Source organism: Bufo gargarizans, chromosome 1 (assembly GCF_014858855.1).
Source record: "Bufo gargarizans isolate SCDJY-AF-19 chromosome 1, ASM1485885v1, whole genome shotgun sequence".
NCBI lineage: Eukaryota > Metazoa > Chordata > Amphibia > Anura > Bufonidae > Bufo > Bufo gargarizans.
In genome coordinates, this window is record NC_058080.1 from 743203402 (window position 1) to 743217174 (window position 13773).

Here is a 13773-nt window from a genome sequence, read left to right on the forward strand (position 1 = left end):
CCTGCAGCCAGTGTATTGTCTGAACGTGTGTTTAGCACGGCTAGAGGGGGTTATCACAGGTTATATGTCCCAATGTTTTGGGGTCTACCCAAATTTAAACAAAAAAATGAATAAATAAAAAACAAAAACAATGTTGGCTTCCTCCTCCTCCACCGCCGCTTCCACCTACACCGCCACATCCACCACCTCCTCAACCTCCTACTTCATATGGACCTCGTCCTCCTAGATCAAGATTTATTTATTTTTTACGTATTTTATGTTATTTTAAGTAATTTCCCTATCCACATTTGTTTGCAGAGCACTTGCCATGCTTTTAACCACATTTTGATGCAATTTTTACAGCCATTTTAGTGCTCAAAAGTTCGGGTCCCCATTGACTTCAAAGAGGTTCGGGGTCAAGTTCGGGTGCCGAACTCGAACTTTTTTTGTGAAGTTCGGCCAAACCAGAACATCCAGGTGTCTGCTCAACTCTAATGTAGAGCTTTTTCCAACACCTCAGTGCCTGTTTGAGAGGAGACTTGGAGTAGTTGTATTACTTTCTCCATGTATTGTGTCTGACTGATGAAGGTCTTGACTGCAGGTTCTCACTCTAGAAATTTACCGCCTAAGCAAAGGTGTCATTATGCCAGGACGATCTGCTGAGAACATTTTTTGATTGGTAGGGTTCTCTTATTTGTAACCAGGTCCTCAGAATGTACTATTGCATAGAAGGAGCCATCAGTCCTCTCCCTGCCATTCACTCTCATAGACCAGAGGTTACTTCATTTTGTGGTCTGCTATTTGCATGGACCTTGGCACAGGTGGTGAGGAGCTGAACATTGATCACTAAACCTAGAAGTGAAAGAGCTGAGAGAAGAATCTGATCTATAGACAGATCTACAGGTGGCCATGTATTCAGTCACCGTGTGCTTGTATATCCACAGATGGATCCAGAAGGAGAAATCCATCAGAGAGATGTCCCCGTCCTCTATATTCCCAGGACTGTCCAGAGGAGAAGGTCCCAGAGAACCCTCAGGTACATGGAGCTGAGCCCTATACACATCTATATAGGGGGGGTCCTAGATTCTGGGGGTCTCTTCTGTGGATCTGTTAGATTTCCCACCTGTCTGCTGTATTGTACTGAATTGTTACAGATGACAAATCAGGGGGAAGATCTGACTGATATTAAAGTGGAGGATGAAGAAGAGCGGATGATGGGCGATCCCCCGTGTGAGAGTGAGGAGGAGGAGGACATTCCAGGAGATGTCACCACAGGTATGGAATCATGAATGGAGGAAGTGACTTCAGATTCTGTCCTTGGTGCCTTCAGGGCAGGTGGAGAATCTGATCACCAGCTGCTGCGCTGATTTTAAATTGGAGATGTCCCCATCCCATGATGAAGGGTTCCCCTTATTCAAGCTGATCTCTGATCAGATTCTTCTCTCATTCTGGCTGAAGGAGAGCCGTAGTTCCTACATTTGTGGTTGAACGGCCACAGATAAATAATTTACCTACAGAGCTTGTACAATGTTTTTTGGGCAGAAACTGGAGAAAAATTCCTACAAGGGAGGTACCCACACAGAGCCACCACCATACATGCTTGCACTAGGTCTGACAGCTTTTGCGCCTTCACCAACAGCAGCGGCATCACCTGCTCCCGCGCTGACCACAATATTAGCAGATTGGCCTCTAGCGTTAATTTCTGTATGTTTTGGCTGTCCACTGACTCCGTTTATTATTGCTGCCCCACCCTCCTCCTATGTCATCACACCTCATCATCACCCTGCCCCAGGTCCTGTCTGACACACAATTATTATCATCATCATCGCCACGTTTTTCAAACTGTGATGTCATCGGCTCCTTGCACGCACTCATGATTCCCACCTCTGTACTTGTTCCAAGTGCCACTACCACCAGAGCTATCAGTGCCCTTGTCACCACCACCAACACACCTATGCATCTCGGTCATCAGATCCTCTGCATCCACCTGAACCTCCTCTAGGCAGTCTAAATGCTGACTGTTCTCACATCAACAGGAAGACTATCTTAAAGATGTTCTATAACACCCGAGGTTGTGTCTCTGGTGCCCCACAAGGAGAGGGGGGGGGGGGTGATTATAGATATTATATAGTTGTGAGGCCACAAGGAGGAGCAGGAGAAATGCGCTGAATTCTGGCTTGATCAGAGGTAACATCAACAACATCCTGCTGTGACTGAGATGATGAGTGAACCATCCAGTCCACAATCTCTGCTTCCTCCACAATAATAGTCTGTTGCCAGGGGTGTAACTACCATAGCGGCAGACCATGCGACTGCTATGGAGCCCAGAGCAAGAGGGGGCCCAGTCTTAGTTGGGATTATCTCCACTTCCACTGGAGGTAAAAACTTGGTGAGGACTCTACCCTCCAAAGGAGCAGCTTTTTAGTAAATGAGGCAGTGAAAAAATGGGCCACGGGTCACTGTCTGTTGCCAACTGGAAGAGAGGGAGAACCATGGCCTGCTACTACTGGGCCAACGTCTGGTGCCGGCTGTGCTGCTGCTTGGACTACACTCACATTCTCCCTTGCGGGTTAAGTAGAGCGAGTGTTTGGTTTTCTATTACTCTGCCCATTGCCAGTCTCTTCGTCATTTACCAGACATTTCATTGTGAAGTCACTCGGTATCGGTGGACAGAGTTCACTACAATACATGGAATCTGTGACTCACAAAATTATGTTGAGTGGAAAGACTGGTACCAGTTTCTGATAAATGGATTTTTTTAAAAGGGAACCTGTCACCAAAAAATCGCTTACTAAGCTGTTAATAGTACCTTATAGTGCTGCAGAGTAGTTTCCTAATGCACTTTTTCATCGTTTAGCCGCATCTAGCCTCCTTCAGAAATCGATGTTTTATTCAGCCGCTGCCCCCTGCTTCAAGTCAGGTTTGAAGTCAAGGGGGCAGCCGCCTAGGCGTCTCGAATCCTGCTCTCCCCGCCTCCCGCCGCCTTTATTGACACGCCGGATCTCAGGGCCGGGACCGCGCTCCCAGCCCACATGCGCAGTAAAGGGCTGCTGTAGCGCGATCCCGGCTCGTACACTCAGCCGGCTTCAGTTTCGCTACTGCGCATGCGCCCGGCATCTTCTGTAACTGCGCTAGTATGTAAGGCTGGCAGGCGCATGCGCAGTAGCGAAACCGAAGCCGACTGAGTGTACGAGTCGGAGCCGGGATCGCGCTACAGCAGCCCTTTACTGCGCATGCGGGCTGGGAGCGCGGTCCCGGCATTGAGATCCGGCGTGTCAATAAAGGCGGCGGGAGGCGGGGAGAGCAGCATTGACATGGCTCGCCTTGCTGACGTTCAGCGGCGACACCATTTGCCCGTCAGACATCTGATTTGTGACTGCCCGACGAGCTGGAACTCCAGCAAAAATGTACCGTTAACGACTACCTGTACGAACTCCGCGGCAGGACAGGTTCTGGGGAGCTTGCTTTTTTTTCACTGCGTCAGTGGCTGCTCATGCGCGACACATGCAGACTTCTGCGGCCATTTAATGAGATCGCCAAACTGGTCAGTCGCAGCCAGGGCGCCATCAGTGACATCGTACCTTATGCCTTCTTTCTGGAGCGTGCATTGTGTCATTGATCAAGCCGTCTAGGAGCAGGAGAAGGAAGATGAGGAAGTCGCAATGCTGAATGAATTCCCAGGGGGGGCTACTCCATCTGAGACAAGTCAGTAGGAGTCTGAAGAGGAGTCAAAAGAGGATGGTGCTTGGGGGGAGGAGGAGCAAGAAAAGCAGGCTTTAAACTTTTCTGGGGGGAGTAGACCGAGGACGACATGCTGCTGGGCGGTGAGCAGGAGCCAGGCCGCTCCACTGCTTCCAGTTTAGTGCAAATGGGGGCCTTCATGCTCCAGTGTTTGAAGAGGGACCCCTGTATAAAAAGCATAAAGGGCAATGACCAGTAATGAGTGGCAACGTACTTAAACCTCCGGTACAATCACAAAATGGCAGACATGTTACCAGCATCACAGAGGGCTAGCAGAATGCAGCATTTCCAGGCCTTGCTTCCAGTGATGCTGCATTCTGCTGTTGTTGGCGATGGCAGAGCAATTTCCACCCACAGAGAAAGAGTTGCGAACACCAATCCCACAGCGCATGGAAGAAGAGGGCGGTTTAAAGATGTGTTGGTCACTTCGGATATGAGATCATTCTTGCAGCCAACCCATCGACAGCCGCCCTCCGGATCCAGCCTCAGGGAACCCCTAGACCGACAGGTGTCTGACTACATTGGTTTAACAGCCGATGTGGATGCTCTGAGAAGCGAGGAACCCCTTGACTACTGGGTGTGCAGGCTTGACCTGTGGCCAGATCTGGCACAATTTGCCATGGAACTCTTGGCTTGCCCCTCGTCGAGTGTCCTGTCCGAAAGGACGTTCAGCACAGCAGGTGGGATCGTGACCGATAAGCGCACTCGCCTAGCTCATGACAGTGTGGACTACCTCACATTTCTAAAAATAAATGAGGCATGGATCTCGGAGGGATTCAACACCTGTGACGACCGCGTTTAATTGAATTTCCTCATGCCAGCCTACACATATCCGCCACCACCCAAAACAAATAATGGTCCGTGTCTTAGGCAAATACAGCGGCATAAAAGGCCTTTTCTGTCCGGTGAATGCCTAATGTTTGGGGCCTCGGAGGAATTCAACACCTGTGATGACCACGTGTTATCGAATTTCAACTATTATCATTTGGTGTTTTTTCAAGGGGGGGATTTCGTTAGCCATGTTTTTAATCCAATTTTATATTTTTTGTTCTTTTAAACATATGTATTTCACATGTATTTGTACTGGCCTGCAGTAAAATTGTTATCCAATGACCGTCTAATATACCTCCAGCGACATAATCTCTTGATGGTTTCTATCCGGTGAATGCCTAATGTTTGGGGCCCGTACTCCCGTGGGGCCTAAAATAAAAATTTCCTAGGCTCCAGCAGGTGACATTTTTGACAGTTTCCCTTTTAAGACGCATAAAAATGGCCCCTGATTAAAATATATATTTTTTGTGGGAAATTTGCCATTGATCCCCCTCTGGTATGTCACTGTCCATGTTGTAGGACAATTTGTGCACTTCTTGTAAGTATTTGGTGGCTGCAATAATGACCTGAAGGTTTTTTAGGCTCGCCTGCCATTAAAGTGAATGGGGCCCACCGCGAACTTGCGGTTCGTGAACATTTGATCGCATTTGCCCATCCTCCCATCCTTCCGGACAATGTTCATCCATCACTAATCCTTATACTGTGGAGATGATCGATACATGTAAATGCAGCTCCTCCTTCCCGACAGTTGTGTGCTCAATCACTGCATGTAAATGCACAGTAAGTCTAAACTTTTTTCTTTGCTGTCTCTGTGATGTCCTGACCCATCCGTGTACAATCTGACAATACACATGGCTTCCTTTTTGGGCTCGTGTAAAGTGCCTATGAAACATGTCTGTATCATCCTGATTGGCTGAGGCGGACTACAAGGCATCTTCATCTGCCCTGCCGTGCTAACTTCTGTACTGATATGAATTTTTTTTACACTATACACTGTTCAGTATGAATACGTTATCGTAATTGTATGGGTTGTTTTTATGGTGAATAACTTTAAAAATAAATAAATACATTTTTAAAGGGGTTTATTTTTAGGGCACTTTTAAAAAGAATATTGAACACAATCTCACATTTTTGTGAAAACGGATCATTTGATCACTTATAGTATAGTACTTTGGATTACATCGTTTTCCACCAAATTATTGTTTGGCAGCAGTACACTGACCGGCAGTGTGCCATGCATATTGGGCAGATGCTAATGGCAAGGCTTGGGGATTTTGTTAGGCCCCAGGTGCCATCATACTGGATTGTTACCCCACAATCACATAGCTGTGTTCCGATGGCTAGAAAGAGGAAGCACTTCCCTCAACCACTTCGATTTCTGGTCACTATAAATATGACGGCTATATCTAGCATGAGTCATTAAGGGTAGGCTTGAGCCAATTGAGTTTCGGATCATAGATCTGAAGTCGATGTGTTCAAAAACGTTGTTGTTAATGCTGTTTCCGTACATCCTTAAAATGTATTGGCCCAGTGGAGCCAAATTTCATTTTGCCCGAAGACACGTGAGGCTTCGGTGAATGACTACAGTATTCCTATCTGCATATCCGAAGTGGGCTTTGGTACTGGCTGTTACCTTGTTACCACAGCCCACTTCAGATTCCTATTTTTAAATGTTTTAAATACGCAGATAGGCATACCAAAGTCATTCACTGAAGTCTCACATGACTTCGGGTAAGATGAAGTTTGGCTCCAGAAACAACATTAAAGGGAGTCTGTCACCTCCATATGGCCATATACAGTGCTTAGATGGCTCTGTAGCACACCTATACAGGATTGTAACGGTACCTTTGTTCTTTTCTTTAGACTTGCACCAGCAGGAAAAACAAAGTTTAATTCATATGCAAACGAGCCATCGCAAGTGCCCAGGGGTGGCGTTCAGTGTGTAAGTGCCCAGGCTGCTCTGCCTTCTTTTCACTTTACTCCACCACAGCCTCTTCCTTTGCCTGCCCTCCAAGTCCGGACCTATCGATGAGGCAAGAGACTTGGAGGGCGGGCAAAGGCAGAGGCTGGGGAGGAGTAAAGTAAAAAGAAGGCAGAGCAGCCTGGGCACCTACACACTGAACTCCTCCCCTGGGCACTTGCGAGTGCTCATTTGCATATCAATTAAACTTCGTTTTTCCTGCTGGTGCAAGTCTAAAGACAAAGGTACTGTTACAATCCTGTATAGGTGTGCTACAGAGCCATGCAAGCACTGGATATGGCCATATGGAGATGACAGACTCCCTTTAACGTCAAAGTTTTTGAACGAATCGACTTTGGGTCTATGATCCGAAGTGCGATTTGCTGAAACCTAGTTAAGGGGTTTAGCTCTAGGTGTGCATTATGAAATGGATTTTCCAAGTGACTTTATCAGGTCTCAGAGATCTAATATAATCAGGAATGTGATAATGTGACGGATCCTCATTAAGTTCTTGTATCACAGTGATGCTGAATTGGTACTAAAGGCCCAACTGCATTGGCAGAGGACTTGTTCGATAGGCAGATATGGTTGTACTTTTCAAATTTTATCAAGTTATGGTTTATGTGATAATAGTGGTCATGGGGTACAGGGTGACGGGGGAGTCGTGGAATTTGTAAAAGTGTTGTGGAAAACTTTATTAGACCTTGTTCACATGGCAAACTCCACAGCAGAAAAATCTGTAGCAGAAAAGTAGCCGAAAACAGTAGTTTTTGGTGGTGGTTTTGTAATTTGGTGCTGCTTGTATTGAAATAGCTTCAAGCGTTTTGAGTGAGGTTTTTTGTTCTCCATTGACTTCTATAGAGATCCACCATGAAATCTGCTTCAAAGAAGTAACATATAACTCCTCACGTGTTTTCAAATCAGCTGCCAAAAAGAACTCTATCACATGTACAAGGTGTGAATGGAAGGCTGTTGCTGGCATTTTGGGGTTATACAATAGAAATTCCCCATTTTCCACTGCTAAATCAGTTGTAAGGCTGAAATCCCACACGCAATTTTTGATGCAGTTTTTCAGCCAGACATTACTGGATTAGTGTTGAGTGAACCAGAACTGTTCAGGAAAAATTCGAGTTTGGTGTTTGGGCATTTAATAAAGCTTGTTGAAAGGCTGCAGGGTGGGTGACATATACCCATTGTTTGTATGAGGAACACTTGCACTGTATACGTGACAGGAAAATAAATCTAGTTAATCCATCTGTTAGTTCGGTGGGTGATCACATAGAATGAGGAGAGCATTAAATAAGGAACGTGGCCCTGGTTGTGCTGCTGCTGGTGGAGCTCCTGTTGCAGGGAGAGGACATGACTGTGGTAGATCTGTGCCAGCTTCACGCCCAAATGAAACACATTCCTCAGGTGCACATAGGCGACAGAACGTTCAGCATTATTTTGTAGGCCCGAATACCGGTGAGGCAAGAACAAGTACAGGCGATAGTAGATTGGGTGGCTGACAATGCCTCCAGTTCCTTCACATTGTCTCCCACCTGGTCCCCTGCTGAAAGCGCAGAGTTGGCACCTGCAGCTCATGAGCATCTGTCTTTCACCTCACCCCCTTGCAAATCAGCCAAGCAGTCTGAGCCCCAAGTCATGCAGCAGTCTCTTATGCTTTTTGATGACTCTGCTGGCAGAGTTTCTGTCGGCCATCCACCTAGCCCTGCCCCAGAAGTGGAAGAGATTGAGTGCACTGATGCCCAACCACTTATGTTTCAGGATGTGGACATGGGAGGACCACTGCAGCACGTCTCCGACGATGACGAAACACAGGTGCCAACTCCTGTGGCTTTCTGCAGTGTGCAGACCGGCAAGGAGGGCAGGGGTGAGGAGTGGGTGGAAGATGATGTGGAGGATGATGAGGTCCTAGACCCCACATGGAATCAAGGTCATGCGAGTGATATGTGCAGTTCGGAGGAAGAGGCGGTGGTCACACAGCGCCAGCCACACAGCAAGAGGGAGCAGGGTGCAAAAGAAGAGTGGCCATCCCCTAGCCAGTACACCTGCTACTGCACACCGCACCCAGGGACCGAGCACACCAAAGCCAGCTCCAAGGAGTTTACTGGCGTGGCAGTTCTTCAGACAATGTGCTGACGACAAGACGCGAGTGGTTTGCACACTGTGCAATCAGAGCCTGAAGCGAGGCATAAATGTTCTAAACTTGAGCACCACCTGCATGACCAGGCATCTAAATGAAAAGCACGAGCTGCAGTCGAGTACACACCTCAAAAACCATGAAAGATTTCAGGCTCCTCCTACACCTTCTTCTGTTGCAGTCTCTGCCTCTTCCTCCCCCTCTGAAGTGACAGTGGCACCTGCCACCCCGCAATCAGAGGATGTGGCAGCAGCAACACCACCTCCACTACCGTCACCCAGCATGTCCACACTGTCTCATGGAAGCATTCAGCTGTCCATTCCCCAAACACTGGAGAGAAAGAGGAAGTACCCCCCTACCCACCAGCGATCCCTGGCCCTGAATGCCAGCATTTCAAGATTCCTGGCCTTTGAAATGCTGTCATTCCATCTGGTGGAGACAGAGACGTTTAAAGGGAACCTGTCACCGGAATTTTGTGCATAGAGCTGAGGACATGGGTTGCTAGATGGCCGCTAGCACATCCGCAATACCCAGTCCCTATAGCTCTGTGTGCTTTCATTGTGTGAAAAAAACGATTTGATACATATGCAAATTAACCTGAAATGAGTCCTGTCCCCGACTCATCTCATGTACAGGACTCATCTCAGGTTAATTTGCATATGTATCAAATTGTTTTTTTTTACACAATAAAAGCACAGAGAGCTCTGGGGACTGGGTATTGCTGATGTGCTAGCGGCCATCTAGCAGCCCATGTCCTCAGCTCTATACACAAAATCCTGGTGACAGGTTCCCTTTAAACACCTTATGGTGATGGCTGTCCCATAGTACGTGGTTCCCAGCCGCCACTACTTTTCTAGGCGAGCCACCCCTGCCCTGCACAACCAAGTGGCAGACAAAAATCAGGTGTTCACTGTGCAAAGCCATCTGTGGCAAGCTCCACATAACCACAGATACGTGGACCAGTAAGCACGGGCAGGGACGTTATATCTACCTAACTGCACACTGGGTTAATGCAGTGGCGGCTGGGCCTGAGGCGGATAGCAATATGGCTCATGTCCTTCCGCCACTGAGGATTGCAGGATGTGTCTCGTTGCCTCCTCCTCCTACTCCGCTTCCTCCTCTACCGCCTCTTCATCCAGTCAGCTTAACACCTGCACCACGAACTTAAGCACAGCCAGGGGTAAATGACAGCAGGCTGTTTTGAAACTCATCTGTTTGGGGGGAAAACCACACACTGTGCAGGAGCTGTGGACGGGCGTGAAACAACAGACCGATGAGTGGTTGGTGCCACTGAGCCTCAAGCCCGGCCTGGTGGTGTGCGATAACGGGCAAAATCTCGTAACAGCTCTGGGTCTAGCCGGTTTGACGCACATCCTTTGCCTAGTGCATGTGCTGAATTTGGTGGTGTAGAGGTTCCTGAAAAATTACCCCGATATGTCAGAGCTGCTGCAGAAAGTGTGGGCCGTCTGTGCGCACTTTCTGCGTTCTCAACCTGCTGCTGCTGCTCGCCTGTCTGCGCTGCAGCGCAACTTCGGCCTTCCCGCTCATCGCCTCATATGCGACGTACCCACAAGGTGGAACTCCACCTTGCACATGCTGGCCAGACTGTGCGAGCAGCAGCAGGCGATATTGGAGTTTCAGCTGCAGCACGCACGGGTCAGTCGCTCTGCAGAACAGCACCACTTCACCACCAACGATTGGGCCTCCATGCGAGACCTGTGTGCCGTGTTGCGCTGTTTCGAGTACTCCACCAACATGGCCAGTGATGATGACGCCATCCTCAGCGTTACTATCCTACTTCTATGTCTCCTTGAAAAAACGCTTCGCGCAATGATGGAAGAAGATATGGCACAGGAGGAAGAGGAGGATGAAAAGGGGTCACACACAATTCTGTAGGATGAGAAACAGTGTTCACAGCAGGATGGCACCCAAAGCAGCTCATGGCCATCACTGGAGCGCGGCTGGGGGGATACAGACGATACACCTCCCACAGAGAACAGCTTGTCAATGCCTCTGGGCAGCCTGGCACCCATGAGCAACTACATGCTGCAGTGCCTGCGCAATGACCGCCGAGTTGCCCACATTCTAACCAGTGCAGATTACTATGTGGCCACCCTGCTGAATCTCCGCTACAAGGACAATGTACCATCCTTAATTCTGTCACTGGAGAGTGATCGGAAGATGCGCGAGTACAATCGCACGCTGGTAGATGCGCTGCTGATGGCATTCCCATCTGACAGCGGGGGCTCAGTGGAAGCACAAGGCGAAGGCAGAGGAGAAGGAAGTTGCCAATGCACCTGAGGCACCGCCAGCACCTCAGAAGGGAGGGTTAGCATGGCTGAAATGTGGAAAAGCTTTGTCAGCACGCCACAACAACCGGCCCCAACTGCTGATACGGAACGTCTTAGCAGGAGGTAGCATTTCACCAACATGGTGGAACAGTACATGTGCACATGCCTACACATACTGACTGATGGGTCTGCTCCATTCAACTTCTGGGTCTCCAAATTGGGCACATAGCCTGAGCTTACCCTTTACACCTTGGAGGTGCTGGCCTGCCCTGCATCCAGTGTATTGTCCGAACGAGTGTTTAGCATAGCAGGGGGGGTGATCACAGACAAGCGCCGCCGCCTGTCCACAGCCAACGTGGAGAAGAATACGTTCATTAAAATGATCCAGGCATGGATCCCATAGGACTTGTCTGTACTTTGTGCTGAATAGAAAAGTATACTGGTTGCACCCAGCCATTGTTAGACTCCAGCGCACTTTCTCTTTGCATTCTCTTTTCCATTTCTCAATGTTTTGGGGACTTCCCAAATATATATATTTTTTTATGAAAAATAAAAAAAAATTAAAAGGAAAAAAAATTATAATAAAACAAAAACAGTGTTTGCTACCTCCTCCGGTTCCACCTACACCATCACATCCACCAGCTCCTCAACCTCCTACTCCACTTTGACCTCTGCCTCTTACTTCAAGGCTATAATTTTTTTTCTGTTCTGTTATTTTAAGTTATTTCCCTATTCCCTATATTTGTTTGCAGAGCAATTGTTCTGCTCTTACCCCCATTTTGCTTCCTTTTGCAACCCTCTAGCCCTTACTTTGACTATTTTACAGCCATTTTGTGCACCAAAGTTTGGGTCCCCATTGACTTCAATGGGGTTCGGGTTCAAGTTTTGGTCCTGAACCCGAACTTTGACCAGAAGTTTGGCCGAACCCGAACATCCACTCAATCCTAAACTTTATCCAACAAAAGAGTCTTATTCCTCTCCTTCCTGCGAGATCCAATTCCAGCCTAATAGGAATGTTATACATTTGTATACTTTATGGTTTGGGTAAAAAAAAAAATCACAAATTCAAATTTTTATCTTAACAGGAAATCTCAGTAAGAATTCTAAAGAAAACTTCATGTTATCACTAGATCATAAAGTAGAAGATGAAGATATCATGCAGCGCTCCTCAGGAGAAAACCTCATTACCCTTATTGTACAACCAGGACCTCACAGTACAGATCTATCATATAATCTCTCTGATGAGAAACCTTCTCCTGACCAATCACAGATTGTTACCACAAGTACAAGTCAGAAAGGGGGTGAAAAGTTTCACTGTGGTAAAGAGTCCAAAAAAGGCTCAGTTCTTTCTATACACAGAAGAATTTGCACAAGAAAGAAGCCATACTCCTGTTCAGAATGTGGGAAGAGCTTTCGAGAAAAATCATATCTTATTGTACACGAGAGACGTCACACAGGAGAAAAGCCATATTCATGTTCAGAATGTGGTAAGTGCTTCATAGATAAATCAAGCCTTGTTAGACACAAAAGACGTCACAGAGGAGAGAAGCTATATCCATGTTCAGAATGTGGGAAATGTTTTACAGATAAATCAAATCGTGTTAGACATGAGAAAGCTCACACAGGAGAAAAGCCATATTCATGTTCAGAATGTGGGAAATGTTTTACACAGAAATCAAATCTTGTTAAACACCAGATATTTCATACAGGAGAGAGGCTGTATTCATGTTCACAATGTGGGAAATGTTTTGCGCAAAAATCAGATCTTGTTAGACATGAGAGAAGTCACACTGGAGAGAAACCGTATTCATGTTCAGAATGTGGGAAATGTTTTACAGATAAATCAAATCTTGTTAAACATCAGAGAATGCACACAGGGGAGAAGCCATACTTCTGTTCAGAATGTGGGGACTGTTTTATTACTAAAGCCAAACTTAGTTTTCATCAAAGAAGACACACTGGAGAGAAACCATATTCATGTTCAGATTGTGGGAAATGTTTTAATGATAAATCAAATCTAGTTAAACATCAGAAATTACATACAAGGGAGAAGCCATATTCATGTTCAGAATGTGGGAAATGTTTTATTGCAAAAGCCAAACTTAGTCATCAGAGCAGTCACACAGAGGAGAATCCGTTTTGATGTTCTGTATGTGAAAAATGTTTTACATGGAAATAAAGATTTAAAAATCATCAGAGAATTCACACAGAGAAGAAACCATATTCTTATTTGGACTGTGGGAAATGCTATGAAAGCAAAAAAAGATAACTTTAACATATCAGAATATTCACTGACATTAACAGCCAATAAGAGGGTTTCTTTGTGGTGGAATTATCCTGGATCTACCAAAGTATCAACCTATATTCCTCTGAGATCAACTGTGACCAAGATTCACAAAGGAATAGTATTGTGGATATAAGGAAGAGAAGAAGAGCCTTGTTTACCTCCAGAGCAGTGAAGATGAATTGTCCCCATGAACCTTGCTTCTAATCACTGTATTCACACCTCCACCCACACTGCAGGAGAGTCCAGAGTGACATGGGGAGAAGTAACAACGCTCTGTGTAATAGTTTTATAACGTATGTGGACATATTAATGTTTTATCTTCATCCAAACAGTATTTACAGATAAAATAAACTCTTCTTTCTCCACGACAGCATCACCATTGTCACTGACAGACATTGTCTTCTTGGCTCATATTATACTTTCTCCTTGCGCTGTGACCGTCATTGCTTTATCACTGAGTTATCTGACCGGGTTATTTGGGATAATTAACCCCCATTCCTGCGGTTTAATGGTAAACCTATCTAGATACTGGAGCTGAGTG

General features: G+C 46.6%; 1 protein-coding gene across 1 annotated transcript; it reads left to right on the forward strand.

Moving 5' to 3' along the window:
- The first annotated feature begins 996 nt into the window (after nt 1-996).
- On the forward strand, nt 997-13088 carry LOC122924975 (oocyte zinc finger protein XlCOF6.1-like). The gene is made up of 2 exons (XM_044276522.1): nt 997-1254; nt 12031-13088. The coding sequence occupies exons 1-2, from the start codon at nt 1020-1022 to the stop codon at nt 13086-13088; spliced, it is 1293 nt and encodes a 430-aa protein (XP_044132457.1). The 5' UTR covers nt 997-1019.
- The last annotated feature ends 685 nt before the right edge of the window (nt 13089-13773 follow it).

Excerpts from the sequence above, each read along its gene's own strand:
- LOC122924975 (XM_044276522.1), top strand. The coding sequence starts at position 1,020 with ATGGAGCTGAGCCCTATACACATCTATATAGGGGGGGTCCTAGATTCT. Across the intron at positions 1,255-12,030 it reads TCCAGGAGATGTCACCACAG|GAAATCTCAGTAAGAATTCT; the intron begins GTATGGAATCAT and ends TTATCTTAACAG.